The sequence below is a fragment of the Lampetra planeri genome, chromosome 31 (assembly GCF_965212315.1).
Source record: "Lampetra planeri chromosome 31, kcLamPlan1.2.h2, whole genome shotgun sequence".
NCBI classification, from domain to species: Eukaryota; Metazoa; Chordata; class Hyperoartia; order Petromyzontiformes; family Petromyzontidae; genus Lampetra; species Lampetra planeri.
Window position 1 is genome coordinate 8097419 of NC_136137.1, and position 18300 is coordinate 8115718.

General features: G+C 49.0%; 1 protein-coding gene across 1 annotated transcript in view; it reads left to right on the forward strand.

Annotated features, from left to right (window-relative positions):
* Positions 1-18300, forward strand: part of LOC144729021 (inactive dipeptidyl peptidase 10-like) — a 378451-nt gene that overhangs the window by 340925 nt on the left and 19226 nt on the right. The window contains exons 15-16 of the mRNA XM_078608853.1: positions 11232-11350; positions 15596-15643. Of these exons, the coding sequence (XP_078464979.1) occupies positions 11232-11350; positions 15596-15643 (167 nt within the window). The remainder of the gene's footprint in view (positions 1-11231; positions 11351-15595; positions 15644-18300) is intronic.

Below are 18300 nucleotides of genomic sequence, written 5' to 3' on the forward strand. Positions count from 1 at the left end.
TTTCGGTGTTTAGGTTGTTGTAGCTTCCCCCCGCACCTATGATTAGCACGGTTGGCTACGTATGGTGTGAAAGAAGTTCAACATACATACCTCGACTACCGTTAATAACTCAGAGCCAGGAACGATATCATTTTGCTGCGAACTGGGACCCCCCATAGCGTAAGGGGAGGGAAAGATCGACGGTTTGCCAGCATCGATTCAAAGCAAGCCTCGCTCTGCTGATGAGAAACTGCGCGTGGAAGCCGGTCCGGAGCTTGCTTGTCTTGAAACAATGCTGCCGAAAGTTTGCACTTTGAGAAGGCTGTGCGGATGCTGGGGTGTGTAGGACATAGCCGAGAGAGGGGTGTGTAAAGGCGACGTCTCGTCTGCCTTTTGGTTTCGACTCCCACTCGCGTTTCCGACTCTCAAGCGGGGTGGATGATGAGGAGGACGGGGGGGGGAGGTACTGGACACGTCCGTATCGGGTCGTGGTTCTTACCCTTGTTGGTATGGTGAGCCCCCCCCCCACACACCAAACAATAACTACTGATCCCTACACCCCCCCCCCCCACACACACACACCCTCATTATCCCCATCATACCCATTCGTAAAAAGCTGATTTGTTTCTGCGTGTGCCATTTGCCTTTTAGACAAAGGCGTTAGATCGTGTTGATGATGATGATGGAGAGCGGTAGTGCAGTGGTTTGTGCACTGCACAGCGAACTCCGGTGACGATTAATTATATTATCTGAACTGGTCCTGGGCTTCCTCTATGTTGACTCAGCCTTAAATGAGTACCTGGTGCGATGTGTATACATCTCGACTTGGGGTACATAGGCGACCGGACGTGGTGCTGGCCACCCACCCACCTCCACGTGTGCCGTGCTAGCCTTCATTGATGCTACTCGCTAACAGCTCTTGCCCCAACAGTCCGTTGAGGCTATATGGGGGATCTTTGTCTTTGATACCTCCAAGAATAAACGTGACAATAATTGTTCATCTTTCCCAACCGTTCTATCACGCTTGATGTGCCCGCCATAATAGGAAATCGCTAAACCAAACTGGCCCGTCCGCAGTCTGTAAAGCCAAGCGGAGGGATTAATCCATGCAGGATAACACTGCAGGCAATAGCTCTTCCTCGGTGCGGAGAGATTGGCGAATGTTGGGAGACTGCACTTAACAATGTGCCGGTGCCTTCTGGAAGAAGAAAAAAACGGAATCCGGTCGGTCAATCTCCCCGGGCCTTCTATTCGCTCTGCAGAGCGGCTATTGCTCTGAGAATTCTGCAGTGTGTGCCGCGTATCTCTTTGTTCTGGGGCAGCGTTAATTACGAGTAGCGGAGGTGTTGCGTTGAGAACATGTTTTTTTTTATATGTCCGCTTATTCAACGCTGCCAACCTAATCTCTTCTTTTTTGTTTTTATTTAAAATTTTCTCGGTAGATTTTCACCTTTTTCACTGTGTTGCTACAACAATTGCCAAAACAAATGAGGCGCACATTTTTTTTGCCATTTTTAGTTCTTTCTTTTTGGGGGAATAAATGACAGAATCGCTCACTTGGCATTCCAGGAGCCACCTTCTTCTGCTTGCGTGCGCGCAGGTGCACATTCTGCATCCTTGCCTTTTTATCTCATTCTTTCTTTTGTCAAGAAGAGATTTATGTTTTTAATCGAGATCTATGGCGGACAGCTTGGCAATGGGCACCCCCAGCTTTGACCCCCCCACCCCCCTCCTGGTTTCAGGAATGTGGCCAGGGATCGATGGGAAGGGTGGGTAAATTGCGAGACAGAACCCACGTCTCCATGACAACTGCGAAGAAAACCGGGTCGCAAGCTGGACTCAGACCAGATTCCCACTCGGGTTGCCACCTGTCCCGGTTTTCACGGGGATCGTTCTCTCTTGTTGAGGTCGCCCCTGGCGTGGGACATTTGCCAGGCTTCCTACGAGGACATCATGCCTCATTGGCACAAGTTGCGTAATAATCAGAATCAATATCTTTATTTATGCTGGAGGAATCCGATGAGCTACAGAGCTTTTTGTTTTTTACAGGTGTCCAGTAGGGGTGGGTAATAACGTTACAACGACCAAAAAAAACAATACGAAACACAATAACAGTGCAAAGTGCAAGAAAGGCAAACACATCACTGGAGAGATATACCAATAAAAATAATACACGGCTCAAGGCAACTCATTTGCATCTCCGCTCTCCCGGTATTGTGAGCTAATAACAGCATCATTATGATTCTTATCATTATAATTCGCATTATATATCCTGGGTTTATAAACATCAGAGGTAGCAACCCTCGTGGCGAGATCCGGAGCAGGTCCCAGTGACCAGCAGGGTGAAGTATGGTCAAACAACCCCAATGACGTAGGGAAGGCCTTTATCCTGCATTGAATTAACAAAGAGCTGTACGTTTATTATTTTTACTATTATAATTTTATAATACAGTCGCTTGTTATATTTAGTTAAAAATAATTTACTCATCATTGCCATGCCAATTAATATTTAAATCCGTGAAGCAAATTGATTGAAATGGGAGGAATTATCAATGTAATGCAGATGTAACATCATTGCGTTCCATGTGTGTGAGTCATCCTATTTAAAGCATATCAGAACCAATTCTATATTTACTTGAGGATTGTGACATATAGTTTTCTAAGCGTGGCTCAGAATTTTCTATGCAACTGGTAATTGGAGTTATAAGATTTTTTTTCTTCGTAATTTTCCTCTGCCCAACCCACCCCACCCCCACCCTCTATTTTATTCCAACGTTGATGCCTGGCATCATGTCTTTCTTGTAAAACCTCACAAAGCAGTGAATCACCCCGTGTTTGAGAATGCCCCATCGAAGGTGACATCAAATAACTATTTCTGAGATCCCTACAAGTAACATCTTATCCATACGACAGGTGCTGAATTTTGTCACGCACCTCGCTATAGAGACTATGGTAACAGGGCATGGACCAACTCTTTTATCCACATAACTCGAATTTTTTTGCCAAATTAATAAAAAAATATATTAATCACAATGGAAATTATATTAAGTAATTCATGACTGAGCTGAGACCATGAACTGACTACTCTTAGGAACACGGTTTCAATCATGGCTGGGTGAATCCTGGATTCAAACCCAGGGATGGTACCAGTGCTGGCTCAGTGTGTGCTAATCGCACCTCCAATTAGCACGGTTGGCTACGTATGGTGCGAAAGAAGTTCAACATACATACATTTGACCTTTCAACTATCCGGCCACCTCCAAGTCATATTGTTGTGGCGCGCACCCATGGGACCATGCCCTGGCCCAAGAGGAGTGCGTTCGCCGCTTGTTGCAGAGGTTCGAAACCGGTGGGCCGCCCTGGTTATTAACGTGTGTGTGTCAATCATAAGATACGCTCCATCTGCTTGGTGGGCGTTAGAGATGCCGTGAGGTCGTTGGAAACGACGTCGTTCGAAACGAGCAGGCTATTGTGTCCTGGCATCACGACCCAATTTTGCCAAATTCGAAACATTACAGCCCACTTTCATTCAACAATCATCGCCCCTTACTGGCAGACCAGATGCCGGGTCGCCTTGTGCCCTGCATGACAGCTGACAATGGGGGTCCCCGTTAAAATATGTTGTGATGACTCACGCAATGGAAGTCGCTCATCACGTGTGAGACGCACGAAGGGCGCTCTATCAAAAACAAATGTGTTATTGTTCGTCACAAAAAAATGTTGTCTCTGTAATTTAATTCACAACGACAGAGGACATAAACCACAGTGATTATAAAGAGCACGGTGATTGAGTAAAATTTTGCAGCTTGTATCAAGAATTGAATATTACTCATCATGAAAAATTGTATCTCATTTGTACAGACTTGCTCACACAATTGCCATTGATTTGTACATTTCGTGATCATAATTGCTGCGAAAGTAGGGGAGATGAGCCATTTCTGATTCATTAATAAAAAAATATGTATGCCCATGAATTCTATTTGTATAGAAAAGCCAATTCATTTCTGAGTTTTTTTCTGAAAATAACACTGCAGAAAAGTGTCCGACTGAATCCAAATTTCCAGACATTTATTACGTTTTTAAATGCCATGTAATCCGTCTCGTTGAGTCACAAGTTTACGGGTGAAATTGATGGCTCCGTGTAAGTGTAACGTCTGGTGTTTATTTGCAATATTTGCAACAACTTTTCAGTGGCGTGAGTTCACGCTGGATTTTGCCGGCATCAAAATGAAATTCCGCTCGAGTTTCTCGACTTGACGTTTGGAGACAAACATTAAATCGCATAGCGCGCATAAAGGGTGCATAGTGGACTGAGGTTCGCGCTGAGACGAGGCTTCAATTTCCCTCCAAGCCACCTGCTCCCCCCCCTCCCCCCAGCGTCACGTTCCAGGGGAATTGTACAAGAAAAAACGTAGTCAGAAATTTTGGAACACAGGACAACTCTCAAATAAAATACGCCCTAATGCACAACTTACATCGAGTAAATTATCGTGCTCCATGTTGACTTGGAAGGCTCATTCATAGCTTCGTGGACCACGTGCCTTTAACTTTTGGACGCGGCTCTTTTTGGGTTGGCCTCCGCGTTTTCGTTCGGCGCGATTTGTCCGACGGTTCGCTCCCCGCTGCTGGCAGCTGTCTTGAGGAACCAAACTGAGTGTCGGGATTCCTGTATTTTTTCGGGAGCGAAACGTCGGACATCGTGCCGAACGACACGCGGCGTCGGAGAGATGTGCAGCACAACGGTGGAATAAAACTACGTGGTACCTCATTTACACCATTGGAACCTCATTTGCCAGTAAAAAATATGATAATTGTTTTTTTACCCTTCTATCTGGCAACAAAACTGACACCTTTTTTTTTTACAAGGAGTCATGTTTTGCATAGACCACAATACCTGCAGTCATAATGCAAACAAAAAACATAACTCTGATAATGTGCACTGTCCTTGAAGTTGATTGATCCACACCCGAGACAGCTTTCCTTAGAGCCTAGTCTTACATGGGTTGGACCAGATGACGCAAACATGACTCCTTGTAAAAAAGGTGTCAGTTTTGTTGCCAGATAGAAGGGTAAAAAACCAATTATCATACGTGGTACCTTTTAGTCACTGTACAAACACGCTAAGCCTATTCACATTCCGAGAATTTACCAGCGGAAACTGATGATCGCCCAACGCCATTACAATCATAGCGTCGACTGCGAAAGTTGGGAAAGGTGACTGTTAAAACTGTGTGGGCCGGAACGCACCTGTGTACGTGTGTATTTTTAACGTTCTTTCGCGCCGTACGTAGCCAATCGTGCTAATCGGAGGCGCGCGGGGAGGACAGCAACCTAAACACGAAACGCAGTTCTAAAGAAATGCATTTTTAAAGGAAGCGCTTCAAAAGGGCATGAAGGAACGTTAAGATGCTTGACGCCTCCGAGATATTTTCTGAGCAGTTTTGTCCAGCGTTGGTTTTTTTCACTGGCATAGCACGCCCTCCCCCTCTTCCCCCCCCTCTTCCCCTCCCCCCCTCTTCCCCCCCCCCCTCCTCTCCCCACCCCCCAACATGTTCACATAAAAACGTTCCAGCAAGAAGCATGGTGTTCACATTTTTGGCCATATTCATTAAAAGTGAGATTTTTTTTGTATCATTTTATTTAAAGTGTATATATATAAAGTAATAAAACTCGCCTTTATATTTCTGGCTTACAGCGTTTGCATTATGGTTATGAGATTTCGTATGAAAAATCTAATTACGCCCTGAGCCTCCTGTGCTTGCCGCGCGCGCTCCATTGTCTGGGGGGTGTGAAAGAGAATCTAACTAATAAAGCGCTGTAATAATATTGGGCTTATACATATCTGCCGTGCGTTTCTGTGCAGTGAAATCGGGAAAGGTTTTTTTTCCTTCTATATATAACATTTCTCCGAGCCCAGCTCTGCTGTGTATTGGGCTGGAACGAGGCTGGCTTTGGGTAATCAGCCTTTTTATAATGCGTCCGCGCGCGACACGCATTGCTGCAATTTACTGCGATGAGAATCGCCACATTAGAAAATGTTTAAGCTTTCGCGCCTATTAAAAAAGAAATAAGTTCCTCCTCTCCATTTCTTTGCGAGAGTTTTTTGTTGTTTGTTTGTTTTGTTTAGCCTGGCCAAGAGACGAGGACGGGTTTGAGCTCGCCTCGCGTTTCCTTCGACAACTTCACGAGAATGCTCCGATAACGCGCGTGACGGCGAAGCAACGGGGTGCAGATCAAAAGGCAACTTCTTCTTGGTTCTTTCGGTAAAGTCACGTAGAAGGGAAATAAACAAATAAAAAAAATCAAACATAATAAAATCATTCTCACGTAGTTTCGGCTACAATGCAAGCAGCCGTCCTCAGGTGAAGAACAGGTCTGTCGGGAAGACAGCGTCTGAATGTCTTCCCGACAGACCTGTTTTTCACCTGAGGACGGCTGCTTGCATTGTGGCCGAAACGTCGTGAGAATGATTTTATTATGTTTTATTTTTTTTTTATTTCCCTTCTACGTGACTTTACCGAAAGAACCAAGAAGATGAATCCCTGCAGTCACGAAAGCTTTAAATCGAAAAGGCAACTGTGAAGGTGCAGCCATGGGCTGAATTTGGACACCTTTTATTAATTTATCTTCAGTCGTTTACATTAAGATAAAAACATATATAGAGCAATTGTATGCACCCGTGATTCCTAACATGAGGGGCAAAGCGAACCCCCCCCCCCCAAATATAAAAGTAAAACGTCGCCTATGGGTGCAGCCCTGCAATTGCTTTGCTAGTGTAGTCGCTGGCGGATGGAGGTGGGGGTCTCCTCCACTAAGAGAGAGCTCTAGGAGAGCCCCTCTAGGGAGGGTTGTTTTGGCCTACTTTTTCAAGGCGGGTAGATTATCTTTGAAGGGGTGAGAGTACCCGCACTCGATCTCACCACACGCGACCAGCCGATCGACTTGACTGCGGTTCTGCCTATTCATGCTCCTGGGTGGGCAGGGCTCGGAGGATTTAAGAAACTTGCATACATTGTGCCTGTCGTTTGAGAATGATCGGGATTTATAGATGTACCAGCAGTTTGAAGAATGCTTTATAATACGTGAAGCGTCAGGCATATGATAGTGTTTTGGAGTTTTGTAAAGGATCGGTGCATGGATATGAGAGATTATTGGGATACAAGTTAAACACGTGGATATGAGAGAGTATTGGGAGCACCCACTCCGACGAAGTGCTTCAGTCGGCTCAGGAATGCGTGGCGAGTCCAGCCCAGCCACCTCCCCCACAGAGTTGGCTGGACATCGCCGGTCACCTGGGAAGATTGCTGTCAGCCGCCGCTCATCTCTTCGAGCGAATGACGGCTGCGACTTCCACTGGACGCCAAGACACGCTTCCCGCCGCTCTCATGACCGAGATGACTGGGGTGCTGGACCTTCCGGCCATTTCGGTGGCTGCAGCCGCGCTCCACCCGTTCTCCATTTCGGGCGATCGTCCCGCGCCGCAGCAGCAGCCGCCGACTTCCAAGGTTGAAGACGCTTCCAAGTTTCGACGGCTGCCACCGGTGCGTCAGTTCACTGCTGCAGGAGGAGATTGGATGGCTTTTCGTCATCGATTCGAGGCCGCCTACATCTCGGTGGGATGGACATCCCGTGAGGCGCTTCAAGCTCTTCGCAAGGACTTCGACGACGACTCGTTAGCTGCTTTTTTCGGCATCCCCGAGTCGGATAGAGAGACCCTTGAGCACGCATACACCAAGATGGCCGCTATTTTTGATCCCCTGTCTAGTGTTCGGAGAAGATTCAGGCTGCGCCGACGGGGAGAGAACGAGACGCCGCTGACTTATTGCAGTGCACTCCTCGCCTTGGGGCATGCGGCCTTCCCTCGCAATGGACAAAGTCGCCTTGGATTCCCTCACCTTAGAACGGCTTCTCTCCTTGGCTCGGGAGTTAAGGGTCACTCTTGCAGTGGCAGAGGAAGACGACCTGACTTCTCTGCAAGTGGCCCGCGGCATCCGAGCACATCTCAACCTTAAGGACTGGCCGGCGGTGGCGGTCAGCTCAACGGAGCCGGCCAGGGATGAGCGGGCGTGTGCCTCTTTTGCCCGGGGATCGGAGGGAAGGAGTGCTAGCCTGCAGCCATCAGCACGGGAATGGCACCCCAAGCTGAGCCAGCCGCCTGGGCGTTCTTACCGTACCTGCTATAGGTGCGGCTGCACGGGCCACATCGCCGTCGCCTCCATCCTCCGGCTTCAACACCTCTTCTGCAACTGAGGTCGAACAGATGTGTACATTGCAACATGAGGTTTGCACTCACAAACCGCCAGTAATTAAGGGGAGAAACGGGTAAAACTGAGGTCGAACAGGTCTGCGCGTGGGAACATGGGGTTGGCGCCATGGAGACGGGAGATGGGGGAGGTGATAAGGATTAGCAAGCGCGAGGGGCGCCGGGCAGACGGCAACTTAAGTGGGAGCACGTGGGGACTCATAATTAGTAGGAATATATAAGGGGAGTGTGCGTAAGCAGAGGGTTGAGTTTCCCGGGAACGAAGTGGGAAGACATCTCGCCGCTGCCGCTCAAGCCGTCAACGGGACCTCAACCCTTACGCCGTCGCCGGGCGGGTGTTGGCTGAACCCCCAGCCCCGGACAGACGGGTGAGCGGGTATGAGGGAGTGTAGGTGTGGGTATTGGTGGAAATGCAGAGTCGCTGAGTGTGGAGTTGCTGTATGCGGAGTCCCTGAGCGCGGAGCTGCTGTGTGCAAAGTCGCTGAGTGCAGGATAAGTGAGGTGCAAAATAGACAAGAGCGGGGAGAAGTCAAGTGTATGTGACCATACAGATAGTTATAGGAGTGCGTACACCTGGCGCGAGAACAGGTGAAATAAAGTGTAAGCAGGTGACTTGTTACAACGTGTCGGTGTGAGTAATTTAACAAGACACTACACTAGTGTTGCACAGTACTCACACACCATAGATCACTCCCCCAGGCAGAGCACAGTCTTACTAGGTATGGGATTGTTTAGTTTGTCAGATTTTTCTTTTTTTATATTTGAACGACTAAATGAAATCTGAAGACTTTTGATTAATATTGCACAGGCTGTCAGCAGCCCCAGACTTATAGGCAAAATGCTGACTAGAAGTAACACTGGCCTCGTGCCTGGCCTACATTTCACAATCTTTGAACGGTTCTGTACCAAACTGCCCAAAGGACATCCTTTCCACAACGATGGAAGCTTCGCGTGCTGAAGGCGGGAGCGTGCAGTGCGCGGCGTTTGCGGCGCGCGCGTGCATCCATGCGCGTGCGTTCGTTCATGCGCGTGCGTTAGTTCATGCGCGCGGTCGTTTTACGCCGGGATATTGGAGACTCCCCCCCCCCCCGGCGTTTGCGCGACCCATCCAACGGCGGTGACATGGCAGGTAATTACCCATAATAGCTATGAGCTTAATTTTCCATTATTTCTCCGAGTGAGTTTATTAAATTCCACTACTTTATTGTGTAATGAGTCACCGGCGCAATTGCATGAGCGGCTCATTATGGAATAGAACGCGACAAACGATGGGCGTGGGTGGGAGGGGGGATGTGCCCCCCACCCTCTCCCCGCCGTTAAAGCGCTCCTCGTTTACACCCGACAAACGGTTCGCAAAGGGAAACAACGCGAGGCAGTGCCGTGCGCCAGCATGTCTCTCTGTGTGACCCGGCCGGCACTCGCGCGCATCACAACCCAGCCACGTCGTTGGGACCCCCCCACCGCCCCGTCTCCGTCGAAAGATTTCCACGTGGCGATAAAGCCACTTTGTTGAGCTATGGTTTGTGGCCAGGTTGCTTCTGAAAAAAATAAGTTGCCTGGTAATATTAAAAAAATATATATAGTTTTGTTTTGAAAAATAAGAATAGGTTTTAACCTTTCTGGCAATAAAACAGGAGGTGTTAAGATGTTCAAACAGCAAAGAGAAACCTTTTGCAAGGAAGCAAGTGCTGCATTAACCGCACATACTTGTGGTGAGCATGCAAACAAACATCCTCTGATGATAATAGGGTTTTTCCCCTTTTTCTGGCAACAAAACTGAAACCTTATTACAAGGATTCATGTCTGCATTAACCACAATACTTGCAGCCAAAATGCAAACAAAAAGCACACCATGATAATATATGCATTGTCCTTGAAACTGATTGGTCCACACCAAGGGACGGCTTTCTTTTGAGCCTCGATCCAATTGGTGCTCGACCAGAGGACGCCAAAAGGCGTACAGCTCAAAGACAATGCCACTATCAAAGTAATGAGGGCTCGGGGTGAGCATCTCCATCAAAATTATATAATTATATTTTGGTACTGGCAAAGGGGATCTAATGATGTAGAACCTCTGATAATATAAGAGCATGTTTAATAATATCAGAGGATGTTTGTATATTTTAAGCGATTTGTTTACCTTCCCTATACTGTGCACTCCTATCGTGGTTTTATTGTTTGTTGTTGTAGCGTTCTGACCCCGTGCCCCTACTGGACATCTCCTCCAGTGTAAATAACGATTCTGATTCTCTTCGTCTTTATTTGTATAAGCGAAAGGCGCAGCCCTGCAAGTTCTTGCTCAAGCCACTGCTGGCCACCATTGGAGAGAACTCTTAGGAAGCTTGTCTGGAGCCCTACCCAGTGTCGTTGTTTGACCATACTTCACCGTGCTGGTTCAGTGCGGACTGATGAAGTGGCATACGCCACTGGTGTTAGCCTTTTCTAGAAAATGAAACCCATGTTGCTCGATCTTCAGGTGCTATGCGCTAACCACTTTGCCACCACTCCTCTAAAAAAAATTAGTTTTGCGCTACAGCCTTGGCAGCCTGCTGTTGATCCCTGGCCACGTTGTACATGAGTAGAGGATTTCACCATTTCGACATTGCCAGCCCTTGCCTAGGTTAAGTTAGGATTAGGGATCCAGGCTTCATCATCTGTCCTTTCTGCGTGAGGATGAAGCGTCACCCCTTCGGACACGCCTGGCTTTTCTCCGGGTGTACCGGTGTCCTCCCACTTGCGTAAACGCTCATGAGCTGCCTGAAAACACCTGCATATGTAAGAGGGCCGCAGAGCCTGGGCAATTGTGGTTCACGCCAGCTCCTCGCCCCGTCGCCGCTGCCTTCACACTCGCCTGTGATTCCCCGGCGATTGCGAGAGACGCGATCTGTGTATACACCACGAAACGTTGCGCACGATTGTTCGACACGATCAAGCCCGAGTTGTATCTGTGTGCGTGTCACGTGTCGTGTGGCGGCCGCGCTCCCCGCAGTGTGGACCTGCAGGGCTCGTTCCGCCGCATCTGCGAGTCGTGCAACCTCGTGCCGAACTGCAGCTACTTCTCGGCCCTCATGAGCCCGGGCTGCAGCCACGTGATGCTGCACTGCCTGGGTAAGTTGCAGCACCGCTCCACCACCTCGACCCCCTGGCCTCACAGCCCTCGGGCCGCGGTGCCGAGCGCGCCGTTATACCGCGTTCCTTATTCACGACGTACGAGTGTTGCGCCGATTGCTCGATGCATATTTCATGATGAGCGCCGGTACCGTTAGCGTTCGCCGCCCACTTTTGTCGTTTGTTTTGTGCGTTATTTGACCCGCTGTTATGTACGCGCGCGCGCGCGTGTGTTTGTGCACATGCGTTCGTGTTTATGCGGAGTGGTGGCGCGCTGCTTAGCGCTGTGGAGGCGAGGGGGAGCCGTTCCCTGGCTCGCTGGAAGAAGGTGGTACAAGAAAAATGTGCGCTCCACCTGTTTCGTCCGTAAGGGATAGAGCGTTTCCCCCTCGCACGCGTGGGTTCTATTCTGCATGCTCTGGTTTACTCCCACATGAAGGCAGGCATTAATTGACCAATACCATCTTAATATGGAGAGGACTGCAAAGCTTGGGTAATTGTTGGCACTGACTCACCACGTGACTGCCTTCCTTATTGTCTGTGGTGCCTCCTCGCGCCTCTGAGTTATTCTCTTTCTACGAAAGCGAGCGGATACCGTGTGGCGACGCGTTACAAGCAGACATTCTTTTTATTACTACTACTACTACATGTGTTCTCATAACCATTCTTAGGGGCCGTCCATAAATAACGTCACGCACTTAGGGGGGGGGGGGTCAGACATTTGTGACGACGTGTGACGAGGTGGGGAGGGGGGTTGAGAAATGTCACATCAAAATGCGCAACTTGAAATAAATATAGACAACACGTTCTACTTAATTAAATCGACTTTTTAATAAATGTTTTCTCCTACAACATCAGAGTGCAGCGCCACATTAAATACGCACTACAATGACAATAGTTTAAAACGATTTGAAGCATGCTTTATTTTTTTTTGGGGGGGCAGAGCTTTGTGACGTGATATTTGAGGGGGGGGTCTGACTTTTTGTGACGTCGTGTGACGATGGGGGGGGGGGATCAAAAATCGTCCAAAATCGCGTGACGTCATTTATGGACGGCCCCTTAATAAACAACAATATGCCGATTGAATTCCCACGAGAGAAATCCAAAGTTACTCTTAGCTCACGAGAGACCTGGATAAATTCAGGGATATCGCAGAACAACGCGCAGACCGGTAGGTAAGTTTACAAGACAGCAACGAGGCAATATTTTAATTAACACGTGATTGCATGGTTACACATTAAAGTTAACATTTTGGAAAATGTAAAATACCATGAAGATTACCACAAATGAAGCGACCTGGCCACAAATGATAGCCCGACGAAGTGGCTTATGTGGAAATTTATAGCAGCCGAAATATTATAAACGCGCGTTTCTAAATGTGAAGGGAAACCCGGAAGACCCGGAGAAAAATCCACGTCACCACGGGGACAGCGAGGCATGCAAACTCCAAATATGCAGCAGGTATCAGGGTCGGGATTTAAATAGTTAAAACTTCTCTCCACCATGGCCAACATCGGCAACGATACTGTAATTACTTTGGCTATTATCATTATCGTTATCAAAAACAACATAAGTCGGGGAGAAAGGGTCCCACGGCACATTCTACGGAAACTCATCCCAAGGTGTGGAGGGGGGGGCAGGATGTGAGCAGTGAGGGAGTGACGGAGAGGTCAAACTTGAGAGATAACAAAGGGGGTAAAGGCTTGAATGTGAGACGCTTTCTGTGACAGTGATTACAAAGAGGAAATCCACGGGAGACATTGGCAGGGTATAGACGGCGGATACAATTATGCGGAAACTCGTACTTATTAACCAGATTATAATTTTTTTATACAGTCACCTCTAAAACATCAATGCTTCTCTTTGTGTTTTTTTTTCAAGTACATGATTAATTCATGGAGACGGGTCTTCAAATACAATTCTGAATAAGACAGCCCCGGTTGGTTCACGAGGCTCATAATGGCCGTGTCAGACCACTGAGCCGAAACCCACTGAGGTCCAGTCTTTGAATTATGGGCAGCCGCGAGTGTTTAACACCAGGCTCTGGTACGCAGTGAGTTGATGGCCTCAGCCTGGTCACCAATGAATGCGTTCAAAAAAATAATTGAGAAATTTCTCCCGCTGCCCCCCTGCCCCCCCCCCCCACTCACATTGTCAGCTAGCCCCCAGCTCTTGAGGGATAAAATGTGTAAACCTATCAGATGTTGACATGTCACAAACCACTCCATGGATGCGTGATGGAATGATGCCCGCTATTGTGTGAGACCTTATTGAAGGGACGGCCAAAGAGAGGTCTGTGGTGTTTCGTTTTCAGGGTTATTTAAAGCAAGCAAACCCCAGACTGGCCTTGCCGTTTCCAGGTCTCATCCGAATGGCGTTGCCTTTAGATAAATGGCGAAGTTGGCTGGTGGACCTCCTGGACATGTGAAAAAATTAACCCGTAAAAACTAAGTTTTTCACTATAAATCCTTTATATGCGTGGCGGCTAGAGTCCTCTCGTCCTCTGGCTTGAGATGGCTGCCACCTATGGGTCAGATGATTGCCTGCCACCATTAAGCAATTGGTAATTAAATCTAATTTTTTTTTCTAAAAAGTGTAAAGTTATGGAAAAAAAATTTCATGAAAATAAATTGTCGCGCACAACGAGTCTGTGTGCAAAATGTCAGCTCGATTGGATCACGGGAAGTGGGTTAAAAAACGACCGAAAGATTTGCACGGTCGTAAGCGCACAAGCAAGCAAGTGAACTTAATATAAAGGATTTAAAAAGGGCTTCTTGGCTCATCAGATTCCTCCAGTTTACATGAGGATTCTGATTCTCACTTTGTTTTAAACAAAGCCTTAACTGAATGTATGTGTTGTATTAACCACAATCCCATAAGGTCACACGTAATAAATGTAGTTAAAATATGTTCTGCCATGAATAGGCGTGACTGTTCATGGAGGGCTGTTGCCTACAGTACCAAGAAACCTATCAGCATTCATTTTAATTCCCTGCTGATGAAACTCATCAAATTGAAACCAGAGGTGGATGTGTCGCTCAACGGGTTGCGGAACTGAGCTGGTACCGCTGTTTTAAGAAGTAGTAACGTGACATCACCTTCCAGGGGCCATTCTCTGATATTGGGGGGGGTCCACTGCTTGCTGCAGGGATCATAATTGGACAGTCCTGACGCACAAGGCCCTCAGAGTGGACGACTGCATGATCCCGTACAGCTACTGACCCCCTGTGCAGGGCCGGATTAAGGTTCTTGTAGGCCCTAGGCACTTCTGTTTCGTAGGCCTTCAGTGATAACTTCCTACAGCTGCTGCTGCCCCATGTCACTACTACCGTTGCTGTCACTCCGCTTGTTTCACACGGTACTTTGTCCAGCCGCTCAATAGATGTCGTTACTGACACGTTCATCATTTAGCCTGGGCCCGCGGATATTTTGTATCATCAAAATAAAATAAAAACATGGTCAACATTTTTTTTTCGTAGGCCCTTTAGTTTTCGTAGGCCCTGGGCCCAGTGCCTATTGAATAACACAGCCCTGCCCGTGCATGTTGCCTTCACGAAGGCCTCGTTTTGGGCCTTGCCCACCGTGCTGTCATAGGGGGTGCGGCTCCCAGTGGGGCACAGGGAGGCTCATCGCCCACCGCGCACTCTGCCGCGCTGCTGCTGCTCCTAGCCTCTGGAGTAGCCTGCCCAGCGGCGACAGGGGCCGAGTGGTGTAAACAACGCTGGCTCGATGCGGGGTCACTGCCTCGCTCTCTCGCTTTCGCTTCTCTCATGAACGCCTCTCTGCCTCCTGAGTTGTCCCTCCCCTTGGCCTATGATAATTATTTGTGATGTACAGCCCCATTAAGTACCAAGTATAAAAGGTACTTTATATAAACGTAATTCATTAATTAGCGAGAAAGAGCCGACAAGAAAACATCTACACAGGTCCTGTCGTTGTTTTCGTCTTAGTAAACAGCTGCGACTGGAAGGTGATGACCCAGAAAGCTGACTGGCCGACGAAAACGAAATGTTTTTTCATTTGTTGGCGGTGAAACGGACAATTTTCATCGCGTGTATTTGTTTGCATGTGGCGCTTTGCGTAATAATTAACTGCTTCTTGTGTTGTCCTTCCCCCGCACCTCCGATTAGCATGGTTGGCTACGTACGGCGCGAAAGAAGTTCAACGTACGTACATAACGGGTAGCTGCACACGAGGCCTTCCGTAACAAACGTCTCGCCCTGCGTCTCTCCGCTCTGGTTGCAGGCCCGTCGGTGCCTCGCTTCACGGTGCACAGCCTCCTGGAGCCGCGTGGTAAACCAGCGCCTCTCTCACGTCACCTCCCTCCATTGTTCACGCACAGAACAATAGCTTAGTGGTAAACCAGCTCCTCTCTCACGCCGCCTCCCTCCATTGTTCACGCACAGAACAATAGCTTAGTGGTAAACCAGCGTCACTCTCACGCCACCTCCCTCCATTGTTCACGCACAGAACAATAGCTTAGTGGTAAACCAGCGTCACTCTCACACCGCCTCCCTCCATTGTTCACGCACAGAACAATAGCTTAGTGGTAAACCAGCGTCACTCTCACGCCACCTCCCTCCATTGTTCACGCACAGAACAATAGCTTAGTGGTAAACCAGCGTCACTCTCACACCGCCTCCCTCCATTGTTCACGCACAGAACAATAGACCAGTGGTAAACCAGCGTCACTCTCACGCCGCCTCCCTCCATTGTTCACGCACAGAACAATAGCCGCGTGGTAAACCAGCTCCTCTCTCACCCCGCCTCCCTTCATTGTTCACGCACAGAACAATAGCTTAGTGGTAAACCAGCGTCACTCTCACCCCGCCTCCCTCCATTGTTCACGCACAGAACAATGGTCCAATGGCCCCGTGGCCCAAAACGTCAGACGGCCACCAACAAGCAGCACTGTCGCCGTTGCAATCAGCTAAGGGGTTTTGTAACGGGGGGAAAACAAACGAACACACAACAACAACAACACGTGTCTTGTCGACTCACACCTCGGCCGTACTTCCATCGCTCGCAGCACAAGCTTTAAGCTTTGATATAATTAGAAGGAAAAATACTTTTAATTTATGGGCAAAAGATCGTGTTTTTTGGGGAGGGGGGGAGGGAGAATTAAACGTTACGCTTTCTGGAAAGAAGACAGACGTTAAGATGTTCAAACAACAAATAGACACCCATCACAAGGGCGTGAAGTCTGCATTCACCACAGCATGCGTGTGGTAAAACATGCAAACGATATGCGGAGTATGGAATTCCGAAGTGGGGCGGTGGGAGAGAAGAAGCAGAAAGAGAAGTGAGGTGACCTGAGTAGGTGAGTGGGTGGGTGAGTGAGTGGGTGAGTGGGTGAGTAGGTGAGTGGGTGAGTGAGTGGGTGAGTGAGTGGGTGGGTGAATGAGTGGGTGGGTGAATGAGTGAGTGGGTGAGTGAATGAGTGAGTGGGTGAGTGGGTGGGTGAATGAGTGGGTGAATGAGTGAGTGGGTGAGTGGGTGGGTGAATGAGTGGGTGAATGAGTGAGTGGGTGAGTGGGTGAGTGAGTGGGTGGGTGGGTGAATGAGTGAGTGGGTGAGTGGGTGAGTGAGTGGGTTGGTGAATGAGTGAGTGGGTGAGTGGGTGGGTGAATGAGTGGGTGAGTGAGTGAGTGGGTGAGTGGGTGGGTGAATGAGTGGGTGAATGAGTGAGTGAGTGGGTGGGTGGGTGAGTGAGTGAGTGGGTGAGTGAGTGAGTGGGTGAGTGAATGGGTGAGTGAGTGGGTGAATGAGTGAGTGGGTGAATGAGTGAGTGGGTAAGTGAGTGGGTGAGTGAGTGGGTGATTTAGTGAGTGGGTGAGTGGGTGAATGAGTGAGTGGGTGAGTGAGTGGGCGAGTGGGTGTGCGATTGGGTGAATGAGTGAGTGGATGAGTGAGTGGGTGTGGTGAGTGGGTGAATGAATGAGTGGGTGAGTAGGCGTGCGATTTGGTGAATGAATGAGTGAGTGGGTGAGTGAGTGGGTGAGTGAGTGAGTGAGTTGTTGTTGCTGAGGTCACCTGCGGTGGTGGAGATGATCGCGGGCCCATTGACATATTGAGCGGGGAGGCACTGGCTTGTGTCACTGTCAGCACGAGCGTTTGAGAGTTATTTGAGTCGCTCCCGCTGGTGTTAGGGGTTAGTGATAAGACTCCTGTTTAATTGTGTTAGTGCAATGTCAATATGAGGCGAGTTACTTGAACACACGTCTCTATGAAAGTGGCTTTCAAGTGGTGGGAAGAGGAGCACGCGTGCACATCTCTGCTCTGTGCGCGTGAACGAGCAGCAACTCGTTTCGTGCACTTTCAGATTTTTGCCTCACGAATCGAAATTGTGCACAACCAAAATGACTGTTTGTCACCCATAACACATTCCTGCGGAGGGTGCTGGTAGGAACGTTGGGTTGTTCGGTCAATGGCCAGGGTCAACGGCGGCCTGGTGCATTCCGCAAATATGCCCGACTGTGAGGGCGGGCACAAGCCGGCGTGAGTAGGTTAAACGTTGAGTTTTATAAGGGCACCACGGAATGACCAGCCCCTCCCCACCCAGCCAAACCCCTCCCACCCCCCACCCAGCCCCACCCTCCCCACCCAGCCCCTCCCCACCCTCCCCACCCAGCCCCTCCCAACCCTCCCCACCCAGCCCCTCCCCACCCTCCCCTCCCCACCCAGCCCCTCCCTCCCCACCCAGTCCCTCCCTGCACGACGGACGGACACAATAATCCCCTGTGGGCTGGTGTAACCAGAGGTTCCTACCAGTATTAAGTTAATTTATCAAAACAGCGGTAAGCTGCCAGGGAGAGGAGTGGGGTGTACTGGCCAGGATACACCTGGAGTCAACGATCCAGAGGTCACCTTTTCGATTCCGTCTCCTGGCACGGGAGTGGAATCAATGGAGTAAAATCTTGACTTAAAGCTTTCGTAACTGCAGGAATTCA